Source organism: Centroberyx gerrardi, unplaced genomic scaffold, assembly GCF_048128805.1.
Source record: "Centroberyx gerrardi isolate f3 unplaced genomic scaffold, fCenGer3.hap1.cur.20231027 Scaffold_202, whole genome shotgun sequence".
NCBI lineage: Eukaryota > Metazoa > Chordata > Actinopteri > Beryciformes > Berycidae > Centroberyx > Centroberyx gerrardi.
The window spans coordinates 1-17,750 of record NW_027605396.1 but is presented as its reverse complement, the minus strand read 5'-3'; the positions used below and the strand labels follow the sequence as shown (position 1 = coordinate 17,750).

Here is a 17,750-nt window from a genome sequence, read left to right as displayed (position 1 = left end):
ATTATTAGTATCAGTATAAGTATTGGTATCAGTACTGGCATTAATATTAATATTAATAGTGCTATTAGTATTAATATTAGTATCAGTATTACTATTAGCAGTAGTGGTATTGGTTTTAGTATCAGTATCATTATCAGTAACAGTATTGGCCTCAGTATCAGTATCAGTATCAGTGCTGCAGCACTGACCTGTAAAACGCCGTACACCTCAGTGCGGTCGAACATGAAGATGTAGTAGTTGAGGTTTCTCAGCGCTGACTCCCAGGGGACGTAGTCTGTCTCATTGAACAGGAACTTGGTGGTTCTCAGGGCCAACGTTGTATTGATTACTTTGGCTCTACAGAGAAGAACAAATCATTCACATGCTTTACACACACTACCAAGTAGTGGAAGAGGTAATGTGTGAGAGTGTGTTAGTGTGTGAGAAAATGTTTTCACCTGGCCAGGTTGAAGGCATCATCCACGATCTGTGCTCTGTTGATGATTGGTATAGCCTGAAGGAGATGAAGAGGATTAGTGAGCCTCTTACCACTCACACATACCACACACACTCACACACACATTTGATTTATTTGTTTGTTTGCAATACAAACTAGCATTGTATGGTGATATTGATATCGGAGCACAGGAACAGACAGGAGTCGATCTGACCTATATAGTGGTCAATTACGTACATGACAGATCAAATGACAAGACATGGCTCCTGCATGTCTCCATATGCCTGATAGCTGATGTTCGCTAGGTTTTTAACCTTCATTTTTAAAGGGAAGGTTGACTGAGCTCCCTGCTCTTTCTCAGCTCCACATTCAAACAGTTTCAGACATTCACACTGGGAGCTGCCCAGTACAACCACAGTCTTCTACTGTTGGTTACTGAGCAGCTCCACTGGAGCAGGTAGTAGTTTAGTGATTTGCTCAAGGGCACGTCAACAGTAGCTGTTAACGGAGAGCATTTTATATTCACTTTCCTCACTCAGATTTTTCCAGCTGGTCCAGGATTCAAACCGAAATCCTACCAGCGACCTACAGGCCCATCGCACATTAACAAAATTACAAACAAAAAATAGATTAATGCAGAACACAGTGAGGTCAAACACCACCTGACCAGGGTCAAAACAACACACACACAAATAACCAAACACATCTGGTGGCTTCGCTATCTGTATATAACTCACAACCACACACAAACTTGGAGCAAACAGAGCAGCTGCTGACTCAGCAAAAACTCAGGATACATTTTTTTTTTCATTATTATCATGCATACAATCAGGCTGGCTGCAGGTTTCAGAAAGCCAAATTGAATGCTACCTGGAATTGAATTTAAGACCAATGTAAAATCCAAAATAAAGAAACAAAGCTGGCAAAGCCAGCATATTACTGATTTAACATAACTAATGAAAGCTCTGAAACTATAAATGAGCAGAATAAGATAAACGACAATAGGAAAAGATTTGTTAAGAGACATGAAGTCCAATTGTGTTTAGTAAAGCAGGTAGGATGCATACTGTACTACTAACCCTGTTCTGTATTAATCTAAGAGTGGAGATGAAGCGCAAAGAAACCTGTCAATACAAACAACCTCTAATATGGATTGAAAACATTGTAATACTTTTTAAAACCTTAAATTTAGATAATTTAAGACTTTTTCTGACATTTTAAGGGCTCACAGATACCCTCAAAATTCATGTAATATTCTTGCATTTACATTGTAATTAAAGACATTAGCATTAGACAGGTGAGGAGGTGAGTGACTCACCTGGTGGTTGGTGTTGAGCAGGTGGAGGAGACGCTCCCAGTTATCAGGGTCATAGTTCACCCTGAAGTATCCAGACACATTGGTGTTGGCCAGCACCCAGTCCTCTCCTGATGCTCTCATCGGACTGTGGGTGTCTGGTAAAAACATCATACCCTGTGTATTAATAAATTGCACTGTCCTGTCATCCATGTTTCTGTGTCTACAATACATGTCAAGTTTGTACAGTAGTTAACATAATTACAGATTACAGAATGATCTTGCTGGTGAAATCATCAGTAATAATGGAGGCTCACATCAGTGACAGACCAGCACTGGTTTAAATCCCCGGACCACAGCGGGGGTTAACATGACTGTACCTGTGTTTTGAAGGAGCCAGTACTGCTCCTGCTCCACGCCTCTCTTCATCCATTTAATTGGCACAAACCAGGTGTAACTGGACAGAAACACAGAAAAAGACAGATGAGTAAATGTAAAAGTTGAATGGTGATGCTGGTTTTAACAAGCATACATTTTATATATACTATATCTAGGGTTTAATTCCAAAACATTATACATCCATTTTGGCAAGACTTTGCTTCAGTCAGGACTTTGAACCCACCACTGATGCAGAGGTCTGAAGACGCCTCATAACAGCAAGCCACAGTGTGTTTGCTTTCATGCCAGCTATCGCTTTGTGAAAGTAGGGGTCAGTTTTCCCAAATGGAAGATATCGTTTTTGGAATGAAACTCTTCATATATCCTGTACATGGAACTTACAGGATAAGGTAAAACTGATTCCTACTTGAACTGAGAGGGCTGGTCCACTACAGATTCTGGGTCCAGCAGGAAGTGTTTCTGGGTGATACCTCCTGTCCGGGTGTCGATGGTCACCACTGGGAACCCCATCTGGAGAGTCCAGCGGTTCATGATGTCGTGGATGGTGTGTGGAAGATGCATACCTGGTGTGTTTTCTACTGCCTGGCAACAGACAGACGGCAGGCATATATGAACATACACACACACACACCAACAGCATTCATATTCCTTATAAAATAATGAACTGAGTCGCTGTTGAAAGTTGTGTCTGTTAAGTTTGTTTGTCATCAAACCAACCTGTTGGAGATGGTCCCATAGATCTGTATACACCGTGTTGCTGAAGGCAAACTTATTCAGGTAAGACTGAGGAGAGAAAGTAGTGAGAAACACCAGGCCAGCCATCAGTAACAGTGATAGGGAATGCATACAATATACATTTTATTCGTAAATGAAAAGTAGTTCCTGACTGACGAAAGCGGCACTTTTTAAAATCAATGCACATGCTCAGAAAGCCCTCAACCTGAACGGTTGGGTCTGTTTAGTTCGGAAGTCTTGCCTTATGTAGCACTTCAACTACACTGAAAGTAGTCCATGGAGTAAGCTAGATTTATCATTCCACAATTCGTCCCACCTCCTGAGCTACCGATAAACAACAAGCTAGTTTGGTCTCTGCTACGCTGCTGTTTTCAAACATTAGGATAATTATGTAAAATATAAAAGGAAAAAACTAAAAGCAACAGCAATTTCATAAGGGAGAGAAGCCAATCTGGAAATTGAGACTAACTTTCACCAACACCAGAGGAATCATTTAAGCATTATTTCTCATGTATTTAAAATAACACTCTGAAATAACTTTTATCTAAAAGGTTTCAGGGGAATGCATTTCATACACACATACACACAACAGGTAGGCAAGCAGCAGACAGATAGTCAGTGACCATCTGACGCATTTAGCATTTTTGGTCATACCCACACAGACCATCACCACCACAAGTGCACACACACAACTTACACACCACAGTAGCAGTCATATAGTAATAGAGTGATGATGTCTTCAGAGTTAATACTCACACTGAGTCCTCTGGCAAACACAGGCTCAGTCAGGAACTCAGACAGCATCATCAGCACCGCTGCCCCCTGGGAACAGCACAAACACACAGAAACTCATTAGTCTGAACTTCTCATCAGAGCAAAGAATCTTGCATTCAATCCAAGGCTGATATTAAATTTTTTTGGCCTGTTGATACATATGCTTAGAATAGAAATTAAAACATTTTGTATTGCGGTGGTTCTCAAAACTGATTTTTGGGCATTGAGAGATGATGGAATGTGAAAATCATATATTTGCATTGTATAAATGTATTTTCATGATTTTAATTATTGTCTGAAAATGGAAAATAGAAATCATCATTTTGATTCAAAGTGCTCCATTCTCACAAGGAGGCATTGCCTTGTTTTGGGGGGTTGCCTGCCACCAAGGTTGAGAGCCAGTGTTGTATTGTGTAAGAGCAACTTATTGAAAAAAATGTGACAGTTGTGATGGTTCATCAGATGAAGTAAATCATGAAGATTACTTACTCCCCAAAGTAAATGAAGAGTTCTGTTGCAAAATGATATGTATATAATATATATATATGGGGGAAACATCATTGATAAGATCCAGTATCAGATCCTGTATGAAACCCTAGCAGAGGATCAGACCTTGCTGTAGGAGATGGTGTTGAACATCTCGCTGATCTGGGCAGGATCATTGACCTCCTCCTCTCGGCGGGACAGTGGGTGGGAGGAGGCCAGGGCGTCCACAGCAAACACCTTGTGGACTTCATAGAGAATGATCTGCTCTTTCTGTAGCCGAGCAGAGAGATGAGTAAGAACCAGCCAGCTAAACCAACATGTCAGTACAGGCTACTGCCACACTGCCAGAGGAAATATGATTACGAAACCCCCTGCCTCTCTCATACTACACAGGGTCCATCATGAACATAAAGATTGAAACATACATGTTTTATTAGGTGTGTGTAGACTCGCTGTGACAGTCTCTTAAAGGTACAGCCATTATTCTTACAATGTCCCAGGTGGGCTCGGCATGGTTAGCTCCCAGGTATTCCACATAGGAGGCGAAGCCCTCGTTTAACCACAGGTCATTCCACCACCTCAGAGTCACCAAGTTCCCAAACCACTGGAGAACACAACACACCCAGAGACAGGTAAGGAAACACACCAGGAGACAGGCAGGGAAACCAGTCACATTTCGCTGGGGCGGAGCCTGGCATCGGTGCTCACTTTTTTTTGCTGCCATAGGAACAAGAAGGCAGCTGCTACAGTTAGCTAGCTAGCAAAACAAAACTTTACAAAGGTGAGGTTTAAACAATGTGCAGCGGCCGTTATTACCCCCCACAGAGTTTTCATCCAGTTTCATCTTGTTCATTTAATTTACCCATAGAGTGTGTATTAACTCAAATTTACTCTGAGAAGTTGCTAGTGTTGTAGCTAAGCTAGCGATGTAAACTTGTCTCAATGTTAACTTCAAACGAGCAAAAGCTGTGGAGGAAGCACATTTGGTATGTAGCCTACCCTTTTTGCTTTTTCTAGAGAGTATTTAAACTTGTAGCTACAGGTCTTACCACCTCTAAATTGCGTTAGTGTGCCACCACATGCCATGTGGTGATGTCATACAGGATGTGATGTCAGTGGTTTGACAGAAATGTGGTAGCTCACCATGTGGGCGAGTTCGTGGGAGATGACAGTGACAACCCTCTCTTTGTTTCCAGTGGAGGAGATGATGGGGTCATACAGCAGGGCCGTCTCCCTGTACGTCACCAGGCCCCAGTTCTCCATTGCACCGGCGTTGAAGTCAGGCAGCGCTATCTGATCTGGAGAGGACAAGGACATCAGGAAGTCAAATTCAGGTGCCCGAGAAATGGACCGCTAAGGCTAAAAATGTATGCACTTACAGTATAGGCCTAGCCCCAATGCGATCCATTATCTCTTGGATAGATAGAGCATCACACCACACCATTAAAACATTTGGCAATTTAATGTTGTTTTGCTTATTGCCATTATATACTTTTTTCTGCATCATGAGGGCGTACTGGTAAATTTGGCATACACCTGATCCACCCATCCACCATTCGTTCAAGTTTGTACAAACATGCAGACTTGAATGAGTGCTCCAGTGTTATATTTCAGGTAATCTATATGAGGCGGGACAAGCACTGGCACATGGGAGATTACCTCCTTATATTTCAAATCTGGAGCACTGGGCCCTACCAGACTCGTTCTTCCAACAACATCATGCTTCAGGTTCCTAGCGTCAATTCTGAAACCGCTTTTAGCTCCTGCTTTTGCAAAACCTGTTAAAACTTGAAACACCGATACCTGTGAGTCTGTTCAGTGGTCTCATCTAGTCTCAAGAGGTATCTAACTGTACCTGTTTTAAATAGCCTGTTGATACCTGTTCTTTACCTTCGACTTTGATTGTGTTTGCACTGTGTTGTGTATATTTGCATGTATGCCTCCTAAGTTTCTGTGGATTGTGTATGTATTTGTGACATAATGTGTCTGTTTATATATATATATATATATATATATATATATATATATATATATATATATATATATATACATACATGTGTGTATTTTACATTCTATTTAGATAATGTTGTTTTTAATTGCTCATTGTAATTCTTGGCACCATTGTCACTGAGAAACCCATCCTCAATGTGTCTCCCAAGATTTAAATAATGGTTGAATGAAAACGGTGCCCAGGTAAAATACAGTAGCTTTGAGAACCATTCTAGGGTCAGAGTAATATTTGTTCCATCTACTGTCTGGGTGCTGTGACTTAGTCTGACCCTTGACCTTGTATTGGTTGCTTGTAATGTTGGTGATCTAGGAATTGAAGCTTATCCTACTGTTGCGATCTTTGGAAGTCTCTCTGCATAAGAATACTAAAAGGTAAATGTGCAAAGCCTGAACACAGTGAACACAAGCTGTAGAACTTCCCAAATGCAAAGCCTGAATGCTAGCACAGTGAGATTATGGAAATGTAATTCATTTTAGTTTTTCATTGGCAAACGTTTGCCAGTGATCTTGATGCAGAGTTATCCTACCTGACTTGGAGAGGGGATACGTTGCGTTGTAGTAGCGCTCATAGAATTTAAGAATGGGTCCTGTAACATTGAGAGCATAGGCACCCTGCCCGTCATCAATGGCTTTTCTTCGAGCCCAAATTCGAACCTGTAAAGAATGTAGAAGCTTTGAGTCAGCACTAACTGAACAAAAAATCCCTTCCTCAGCTCTTATTTTTATTTTTATTTTTTTCTCTCTGATATGATCATTCTGGGGTTACAGAATACTTTACTGTGACCTCTGACCCTTGTCATCCATAATATTCGTTGCTTGAATTGAATTGAATTCTGCTGTTGACCTCATTGCAAGTTACTCTGGATAAGAGAGTCAGCTAAATGTCTAAAATATGAAATGTAATGTTAGAAACTAAAACTGTATTTTGCAGTCAGATTTTAAAATGGTGTAATGCCCTCACAAAACTGCTTTCTTACCATCACATTGTTGTCTTGGGTTGATTCAATGTAAGCGAAGTCGCTGACGATGAACGCCAGCAGATATGTGGACATTCTCTCTGTGGGCTCAAACGTGGTCTTTCTGACAGCAACGCCATCAATGACAGAGTCGGCAACATCTGGAGAGGAAGAGGGAAGAGTTGGACTCAGAGTCTCTGTTAGCATTAACATTTAGTTGTTGATATTCTCATGACATGTTGCCTAAGTTATTTATTATTTAGAGTCAAAATCTTTCTCTCACACACAAACACAGAGGCCTTATATCTCAGAATTTGTGATGTCTTTGTTCTCTCTTGTTCTTTTCTCTATTTGTGCCCTTTGTTGCTGTGTAATGCAATGTTTGCTAAAATTTGACTTGACTTGTCAGGAATTACTCACCCGCAGTACATTAACCACTGCCCACTTCACTGCACTCCTCACTTGAACATTGACTTCAAGCTGACATTCATGAGCTTCGTTTTATTTAACATCTTGTATTATCCACCATTTGTGTACTTTGTGTTGCAATTATTTACTGTATTATCTTCAATATGTGTATTTGTTCTATTCTTATCTTTATCTTATTATTTGCTTCTACATTGACCCGGTTTCCCCACAAAAGTTTCATCTAGTTGAATCTAAGGTAATTTAATCTAATGTAATCTGCTTCCACTGAGTGTAAAAGGAATTAAAAGGGACTCCTTGATTCTGAAACCGACCGATGTCCCTGCTGTTGGACAGAGCCACGGTGTCCCGGTCGTGGATGATGGTGATGTTGAAGACGGCTTTCATTGCTGGCTCGTCAAAGCAGGGGAAGGCTTTCCTGGCGTGCGTCGCCTGCATCTGCGAGGTAGCGACAACTCTGGAAAATGTCCCAATTAAATATTAACACAGAATCAACATTAATCCAACGACACATACTCCAAAGTCCCAACAGGAGGAACAGTGTAACCATGAAAATGAACTGCCTCTAAAGAGGAGAATCACGGTGCACTGTGTAAACATTCACAAGCAAGGCATGTCAGTTTAAAACATATTCTAAAAATTATTATTTTTCTTAGTCTTAGATTTAGTTTTAGTCTTATTCTTTTGCTACGTGTGAAAGGTTGCTTACTTCTTCACACCGTCGTCCATGTATTCGCTCCTATAGAAGCCCTCCAGGTCGTCTGCCAGCTCCCCCTGGAACTCAGTGTAAAGAACGTAGGACCTTCCTACGGCTAGTCTGCCGTTCAGCTGAAGAACCAGATACTCCGTCTTCACCACCAGCCAAGACTTCTGTATGCCGGGCGCGGCCGCTCCGTCCAGGTCACTCAGCTTGGCGTGGTGTCCCTGGAAGGTGGTGAGGTTCAGCTTGTTGGAGTGGATGAGGATGAGGTCGGTTTCCTTCTCGCATCTGAAGACCACCGCCGAGCGTCCGCTGAAGACGTACAGGCCGCCGGCGTCGGGCTCCAGCCGAGGCCACAGGGTCACATTGTAGGAGACGGGGGAGAGGGAGTCGGGGAGTCTGTAGCGCTCCCAGGGCTCCTTAGGGGTGGAGGGGGTGGTGGAGGAGAAGGAGGTGGTAGAGGGTGTAGGCATGGTGGTGCTGCCTGCTGCTCCATCTCCAGGCCTCCTTTGGTTCCTAGCCTTCTCCTGGTCATAGACTACAGACAGAGCTATGATGGTAGCCACAGCGACAGCAGCCAGGACGATCGCTGCCAGGCCCAGGTTTTTACTGATGTAGTAGCCTTTCCCCATGGCCGATAGAGGAGGTCAGAGCAGAAATCTGAGGGATCTCAGTCTGTGTTCTTTTAAGGCAGAAGGTCTCTTCCCTGCTCGGTTAATGGCTGAGCTATTAACATGGCAAAAAACACATTTCCATAACACCTAAGGAGAGATGGAAAGATCGAAAGACCTCAGTCATCCAGTCCGCAGCTCACCAATTCTCAGATTCCTAAATGTCACGTAGTGGTGCACAGTACAATCTAAAGGCCATGTTCCAAATTGTCATTAATGTTTAATTGTTAAAAGCGCCATGTGTAGCAATTTAACATCAATAAATTATTACCACATTGATTTTGAAACATTTGTATAATGACCATAAAACAAAAAAGACACCAACAAGACATTGGCAGCCTCTACAACTGCTGGATTGCTTTAGAACACAAAGAGATACTACAGAACACAACAGGGTGAGGACGTTGTTCTAGAGCAACTGGAGCTAGAATATTCAAAGTTTATGGTAATGGCAGATGGTGGAAGAAGTGAAAGGGCAATGGACAAATCACTTCCAACATGTTTAACCTCTTCAGTAAAGTGAAAGACATGAACCAGGGGGAGGGGACAAATAGCAACATCCTCTTTGCAACGGGGAGAAACTGGGGTTTATGAGAAATGTGGTCTTAAATGAACACTAATATTAACAGTACCACTGGCGAGAGATAGAGGCTACCAATCATCTAATTTGTTAACGGTGATTATACAAAGTATCATAATTAATATGACAATGATATATGTTTAAACATGCTACAAGCAAAACCTTTAAATATTCAAGAAGTGCTTCTCTGGGTATCGCACTGAGGGCCATACAGTATTGTCAGTGTGAGTGACAGTAAGTGTGTCTGGTGCCGTTGCACACGTCAAAGTGCCAATTCTGATCTACTAAACTGTCCGCACAAGCATTTTGTGTGTGGGAATGGGGTAGACATGTGACAGGAAAGTTTTAGTGCATTTGACCCAATTAATATGTCTGCTGAGGAGTGGCAATGGTAGGGCGCACAAATGGAAGAGATTATTGAAATCGATTATTTGTTTTTATTGTATCATTGCTGTTGAGGGGGGCTAAATTATGGATTCTGGCAGTTTTGATTCTCTGGGTTCTGTTTACTTTATTGATATGTTTATACATTGCTTTGCTTGTGAAGTCAGAATGCTGTGGGTTCACTGCGGGGGGCTGTAGTCACTGACTGATCTCAGATCTCCACCTCTGGTTGATAAGCTAGGTTGATCTATGTATTGGTAAGTGTGAGGAAGTCGAAGTGACTCACCTGTTGTCAATTCTCTCATCTAGGTAGGAAGTCTTATCTTAATGAGCGGTGTGTTTGATCTCCATAGAACACTGATGAAAGCATGAACTTTGACGTCTAACATTGACGTTTAACCCTTTGTTTTTTGTTGATGCACTTGCACCCTTGATTTTGTCCCTATGCATTTGTGTTAATGAATTGATTATTTTGGCTAGATGTTTGTCCATTACATTTAATTTGAAAGTCAATTCTGTCACGGTAGTTAAAGGGTGTGTCTAGATTTTTCTAGACACACCGAACATTTAAAGCTAACAGAATAGTGGGGAACAACAGCTAAATCTGTTTTAATAGATAACAGAGAAACTGCCTGAACAATAAGATGCATCCACCAATCAGGAGCATGTGTGTAAGAGATGGTAGCCAATAGGAGACTGAATAGACATGAACATATCTGGATGATTGATATGATGATATATTGCCCCGATAATCTTTAATCCCTGCTGTCCAACGCTTTTTATGTAGTCCAGGCTCATATACTGGAAGAACATAAATGTTCATCATATCTTTGGAAACATTGACACGGAGATTCAATAAAACAAGGTCCATAAATGTTATAATGGATAATCTGCAGTTCCTGCATCTAGCCGGTGTACAGAGAGCAGAAGGCTGGAATTTATTCATAATGAATTCTAAGAAGCTGAGTACTGATATAAGAATGACAGGTCAGGGGAAAAAAACATTCACACTTCCCTATGAAGTAATATTATCAACCAAAGTCAGTAGAATCACGAATCGTCGAGTTGAATCACGGTGTCTCGATAGCTTCAAATGAGTTTGAAAGCAGGAAGCAGGCTTTTAACCGTAGTCATTCCGATGGTTATCATGAACTGACTGCAACATAATTACAGCATCTTCATGTGACTGCACCAAAACTTTCCAGTGACATAATTCTCCCCTTTGAGGGACATAGACTCTATACTTCCCACTCTACATCATCAAAATCTGAATCACTTTAATTTCCGAGATCAATAATTACACAGGAATCAGTGGTAACACCTAACATAGTAGTACAGTGCATACTGAAACTCAGGATAGGCCCTCACGTGAGGGGACAGTGGAAGACATCACATTTACTAGCCTATTTAAAGTTATAACACCCTGACAGTGAAAATGTTTTCCAGTGACATAATCCTCCCTCCCTTTTTATCTGATAGCCTGTATTTCCTCCTGCTCTGCATCATCATATAATCAGCGTTCAGGGAACAGAACAGAAACACCCAGAGTTATCAGTAACTGTGCTGGTTCAGCTGATGTAAGGCCATGTGCCGTGATAATACAGTTCTAAAACACTGCAGTATAGAGCAGGGCTTTCAGGTGACGTAAACCGCCATAGTGGAGGTCCTTAACTCTTGGGCAGCAGTTGTGAACAGCTGCTTGTATATCTAAACGTGCGTCTTGGTTCATTTCTGTGTTATTTTTGACCGGGAAGCGAGCGTTTCACCACTGATGAATCTGAGCAATTTTGTGTTTAGATGACAGCTTATTAGCTAGCTAACATAGTAGCCTCAATTAGTTATCATGCTCTTGTGATACACATCTGATTTGCGCACCAGTTAACCTACAAGACAATATCGTTTTACATAGGCTAAGCAGCTTCTTATGCTAATGAGCTACTGCTCTGATTGGCTGGCCGTTCTGGAAGGCCCGCCCCCTCCTCCTTTGGAGAGAGCAAACTAACAAGAAGACATTAGCATAATGGCTGCCGCTCCAAGACATGCTACATGTTCGAGCCCGACTCAGATCCAGAGTATGAAGACATTTTGGAGGAACAAGCTCAACAGCGCAGGTCACAGCAAGATGTGAAGATGCAAATTTGAATTCCAATGAATTCTAACAATGCAGCCTTTGTATCCCAACAAACTGGACAGTCTGGACAGGTAAACGGTTGGCCAGAAGGGATTTCAGCCTACTCTCTAGTCAGGCAGCAGTAGGCGAGAGCAGTGACAAGACATGCTTAAGACTATTCAAACATTTTATTATGAAGCAGGGACCTGCAGAGCAAAGATCAATGAGCCCTTAAGGCTTTAAAAAAAATTGACATGCAACTTTATCTACTACCGTATCATGTTAGTAGAGAAACTCATGGGATCCCAAACTCACATCGGCTATGTGAGTTTGGGATCCCATAAGGCCTGAACATCTGGATATAATGGACTTGATTAAATCCACCGCAGCCTAAGACCACACAAACTTAAGACATTCTATTCTAAAGGATTGCTCTCTAATATGAAACATACTAGACCCAGTCAGCAGTCTGCGCTTCTGCCAGGCCATGCCAAAAGGAGGAAGGCACCTACAGTTCATTTCTCAACAGGTATTTTCTGCATTTGGAAAATGTTAAGATATCAGTTGAAATACACTAAGTTCCCAGACACTAATTTGCTGCTGTCGTAATGCTCATTTACAAATAATTACTAACTATAATTACTTCCTAAAAATGATTGCGATAATGATCATCTTAAATCATAATCATAACGGAATGTTCCTTCTATAATCGTTGAGCTGTGGTGGGCTGTATTGCTATCAGTCCTTGAGAAAATAAATGTGGAATAAATATAAAAAGAATCATTACATTTTAGCCAAAATGTCCCAATATTAGGTGACCAATGTTTAGAATAAGGCTTGTGTCAGCATAAAAAATAAGTTTTAGTGCAACCTTTTCTTAAATCTGAGTCTTACCACTGACCACCAATGGCTACAAAACACAAAGGTAAACACTGACATGTCCATATGTGTCATTTTATGATGACTAAACTATGACTTGTGACTCCAAAAATAACATCAAATCTTAAAACGGACCACAGCAAAGGTTCTGTTCTAGGTGCGGTGTATACAAATGGTCAAAGTTTAATTATGTCATAGTTGAAACATGATAAAACTGTTGAAATAGTAAATGCGTGAAAACAATAGAATAGAATCAGCATTCCAGTTGGGTAATGGTTTCTAATGTCCTGACTGTCACTTTAGACCAACTTAACATGGGTTCCGAGCAAATGTTTTTCTTGGGGTCCAAAAGTCACATATTTGAAGTGAAGAAATGGCAACAAGAGGACCATGTGACCACCCTGTTGTGTTTGCCATCCTAAAGTAAATTTTATTATGGCTATCATGAAGAAACATTTGATTACTATTACAGACACTCTCATTTTACTTATATCCCTCATTCCCTCTTTTACTCTTTGTTTACCTCTATTCTTTGACCCGATTAGGTTAGGGATCAATGAAGTTCATCCTATCTTAAACACGTGAGGAAACACCTTTTCACAACCTCAACTTGCACATGAACCTGTGGCCTTCACTATCAATGCCATGTGGTAACCATTACCAGCTCAACGCTAGTCAGATAAACTCTGGCTAGTCTGTTAGTGGCCCAGCTGAAGGAGCTGCAGAGTTTACATCCAGCAGATCCCGTGCTGGATGTCGGCTTCCCAGAACAGAAGACAGATGACCGATAAACCTCACATAGAGCCAAGAAGTCCTAATGGTCAGAGTGGGACTGAAGGACAGGATGAATTACTTCCTACTCAATAAAGCAGGAAGCATTTGACAAGCACTCCATTTACAATATGCATACCATTTCAAGGTGCGGTTACTCGTAGATTATTATAAAGGTATTTCATTTTAAACAGATGATATGAAACGGAGAAAGAGAGAGACAGAGAAAGGCAACAGTCATGAACCGGATCTGTGACTTTATAACTTGGCACTGATTCATGCCAACCTATCCCAGACTTTGTTATGCTGTCACTGTTTCCATACACTGTGTTTACAAAACTATAACTCACTGTGGATGTATTCTGTCTAAGCTGCATTCATGCTACAGACCAGTGATAAATCTGTCTCTCTGCCTGACCATTCACTCAACAGTTCCAATTACCCTGGAGTCCTGAGAAAGCCAAGGCTTCGCATGGTAAGCTGCTTTCCAGTTTTAACACCTGGTATTGTCGCAAAAACCAGTGCAGCAAATATAAACCACATTTACTGAAGTCGGTGCTCAATCACAACCCTGAGAACCCCACAGCCACTTCTCTCTGCGGACCCACTTCTGAGAAACCTCCTTTTGTGTAAAAGCAGCAGGGAAATATTGCACCAGCTGGGAAATAACGCTGTAACACACAGGCAACTCCAATGCCTGATACGTTTACATCAACTTTGCCACGGCAAGCTGAAACATACAAAGCATGCAACTTGGCAATTAACCCACTTTTGACGCTGTGTAGTGGATAAACACAAACTTCTCAAATATCAGATAAAGGAGAAAACACTACATACCAAACCCTCTGCAGCTGGATGTCCACTACAGGCACTGTGTTAAGACTGTGCGAGACGTGGAGGTTGAGCTGGAATGATCCTGGCTGATGGGAAACACTCCTTCTCCATCTGTGAGGGCGGAGGTGGGAGGTGGTGAAAGCTACCACAGGTTTTCCTAGAGGAGCGATGTTGGGAGGGGGGGGAAATCCCTCCAGTTCCACAAAAACCTTCCCTGAATTAGTGGGAGGGGGGTTGAAAGAATGCGCCTGTATCAACAAAACTGTGAAGTCATTATGGCTAAGCATGGGACTAAACAGGAGGAACCCGGCTCAGAAGATGCTTAGCGGTACAAAATGTACAGATGGTTTCGGTAGCGGAGGTTCACATGATGCTGGCCGACCGCAGCCGGGTGACTCAGACGCAGAAACATCATGACTTTGACATATTCCGGGTTGTAAAGGAGGAGCCAGTGCATGATAAAAACACAAGTCAATCTCACAGGGATCTGTCTTTTCATTTATTTAATTTACATTGGCGAGGAATGTCTTTGACACTGATTGATTTCCCCCTTCAGAGAACGCTACCCCTTAATCAGATTGCTAGGTACAGTCGATAAGACACAAACACACTTCATATAAACATTTAGAGATCATTTAGAGATCCAAAAAAGGTCAGTTAGCCTTCTGCTTCTCTTAAGAGTAGATGTTGGCAAGAGCCTTTCACAACACACTGAAACTTGGCTGGACCTAAAGAGCATTTACATTTTTTGTGCTCAGCGCCCGCATTTTTGCACCCAGGAGAACAATAACATTATTCACAAGTCACAAAGAAGTTAGAAACACACATGTAATATATTACAAATGGGTTAAAGAAATCAGTCCAGCACAAATGTAGGAAGAGTCTGACCCCAGATAGTGAGAGTACGGACACTTACAACAAGAGGTACGAGATCTGAGAATATAATAGTCGGATACAGAAGCCCGGGATCATATTACAGTGAGGTCTGCAGACTCCATAAGCTCATTCCAGACACAAAGGGAGGTTTTTAAAACTCAGGCAGGAAAACCAGTGATGAACTTTAGGGAGATTTGGAAAAGTTATGCAGGAAATAAGTACTATGGGCCAACACACTTCACTGCTCATTTAGAAAGAAGAGAGGCAAACTGTATGAGAAGAAAACAAACAACTCTACATGGAGAAATAGAAAACGAAACATGAAAGGAATAGCAGAATATACACGGATGTCAATATTACTCTTTATGCTTCATAGCATCAAACTTTACAATGTTGTGCAAATCCCAAAACTGGAGTAATCTGTAACTTGAATACAGTAGAACTCAAAAATAATCCACAGCTCATCTCCCGTACATGTAAAAACATTGGGTTGGGGGGGGGAATGGCGGCGAGAATAAGCTGCTGCGGTTCCATAGTACATATATAAAAACATCAGTATGCTCCGTGTTAATAGCAGAGCTGGTTGGAGGGGAGCTGCAGGGAAACAAAGCCATCAGTAGTACATCGGCCCTGCAGAGTTCAGCCGGGACGCCGCCCTCCGTCCGCTCAGAACGGGGAGAGGCTCGGCACTTTGATATTGATGTCTCCGATGTTGATGTTGCGGGGAATCTCCGGGAGGTTCATGTTCTTCACGGCAGAGACGGCGCGGGCCGGTGCCGCCGACAGCCCTCCCTGTCCGAACAAAAGAGAACAATATCATCACAACATCACACATCTTTCATTACCTGTTGCGTAACAGAGGTGAAAACTGTGCAGCGTGATGAAAATCAAAAGAGGACACACACCAAGTTGTGAAATGAACACCGGCCCCATGCTGGCCAATTGTGGTTGTGGCTAGTAAGCTACACTGTCTAGTGGTAACCAGGCTGGGAATACATTACACCGTCTACTAAATACTGGTAACCAGGCTGGGAAATGTGGAGTCCTATTTGATGCTAAAATCTAGTTTGGCAGTAAAACGGAGGAAGATGCATTTTGTGATGTGTCAGCCACTGTGGTGATGGATGAAAATGCATTCATGTGGCCGGCAGAGTCTGACCTCTGACTTCTCCATGCGGTTCTGCAGCTCAACCTGGGCTACGATCTCATTCATGTTGGTCTCCAGCACCATGCCTCCCATCACCACTTCCTGCAGGATGTAATGGACCTGCAGACAGAGCAGAACCCAGCAGGAAACACACAGTAAGACTACAGCAAAACCCTGTGCACCGCCGTACATGCCAACTCATTTACTGTCATAAGAAATGCCTCTTTTTATGTAACTTAACATTTAGAATACACCGCCAAAAGACATAAAATAATGAATGTAAAATGTATGCTTCAATAATTAAAGTTGCACTCGGCAACGTCCTACATTGGCGGCTCCAAATAAAAACCATGCCTCATGCAGCCGTACAATTATGATGTATAGTGTTCAATAATGCATTTAAAAATTGTTGTATTGCTGGTAACAAATTAACTCGATGTGAACAATAAAAAGACGACTACATCGGTAGCAGTTTCCTGAGTTGACATGAGGACAAAGATGCTATAAACCCATAAAAACTGGTGATGCAGCCTGCAGAAAAGAAAAGCAGCTCAGTAACTTAGACAGTGAAAACACATTTTTAGACAGAAAATAGTTGCTATTTTACTGGATGGCTTGTGAATACAACAGCAAATATAAACCAAGCTCAAGAATTAGTTCATTCAGTGTGTTCATGACATATTAGAATTTTCTGTTTAAAAAAAAAAAGAACTTTAAACTGTCTGTTGAATATTGCAAATGTGTATGAATTACAGTTTGACCACATCTACAGCGCTGTCCGGCCAGGAAGAGTTCTCTCTGTTAGAAAGCAAAGGCCTCTGTCTGGGAGGGAGATTCCCAGGTTTCATCTTGAGGACATTCCTGTTCGGCGGATCACAGCGCCGACTTCAAACGAGTCCTCGGCCCAAACCCCTCAGCACCACATGACATCAATTTCCTGCTGGGAAAATTCAATCAAGATGGCCGTGGATGCGTCTGATCAGCCTCCAGCAACACATCTCACTGAGCTCCGGGAAGAGACAAGTAAGCTGCTATGAAGCCTGAACACTGCAGCACTTCAATTTAACACTACCTTACTCTTAGAACCCTCTTGGCCTGCACTGTCAATCATGTATAATTGTATATCCAAATTTTAGCTTCCACAATTCAAGCTACAATATGCAACTTTCACATTAAAATAATGACACCTAAATAGGATATATTATACATGATCAGTCTGCGTCTGTCTGTGACCCTGTGTTTGTGCCTACACCCCTGCATTTGCCTAAAATTGTCTTTTCGG

The 17,750-nt window shown here is 41.9% G+C and overlaps 2 protein-coding genes across 2 annotated transcripts; both read right to left on the bottom strand.

Moving 5' to 3' along the window:
* Positions 1-92: 92 nt before the first annotated feature.
* On the bottom strand, positions 93-14,624 carry LOC144538465 (aminopeptidase Ey-like; the record flags this gene model as incomplete). Its single annotated transcript, XM_078282518.1, has 15 exons — positions 14,449-14,624; positions 8,226-8,977; positions 7,831-7,973; positions 7,112-7,251; positions 6,662-6,788; positions 5,268-5,422; positions 4,615-4,728; positions 4,251-4,394; positions 3,621-3,686; positions 2,847-2,912; positions 2,536-2,711; positions 2,111-2,187; positions 1,755-1,888; positions 438-493; positions 93-336 (listed from the first exon to the last, which is right to left on the bottom strand). Coding segments are annotated over exons 2-15 (2,265 nt in total), but the record flags the coding sequence as incomplete, so codon positions are not given.
* Positions 14,625-14,931: 307 nt separating this feature from the next.
* Positions 14,932-16,660, bottom strand: LOC144538464 (AP-3 complex subunit sigma-2-like). The gene is made up of 2 exons (XM_078282517.1): positions 16,481-16,660; positions 14,932-16,113 (listed from the first exon to the last, which is right to left on the bottom strand). Exons 1-2 carry the CDS (start codon positions 16,658-16,660, stop codon positions 15,988-15,990), a joined length of 306 nt encoding a protein of 101 aa, XP_078138643.1. The 3' UTR covers positions 14,932-15,987.
* Positions 16,661-17,750: the final 1,090 nt, after the last annotated feature.

Excerpts from the sequence above, each read along its gene's own strand:
- LOC144538464 (XM_078282517.1), bottom strand. The coding sequence starts at position 16,660 with ATGTACGGCGGTGCACAGGGTTTTGCTGTAGTCTTACTGTGTGTTTCC. Across the intron at positions 16,114-16,480 it reads ACCGCATGGAGAAGTCAGAG|GGAGGGCTGTCGGCGGCACC; the intron begins GTCAGACTCTGC and ends TTGTTCGGACAG.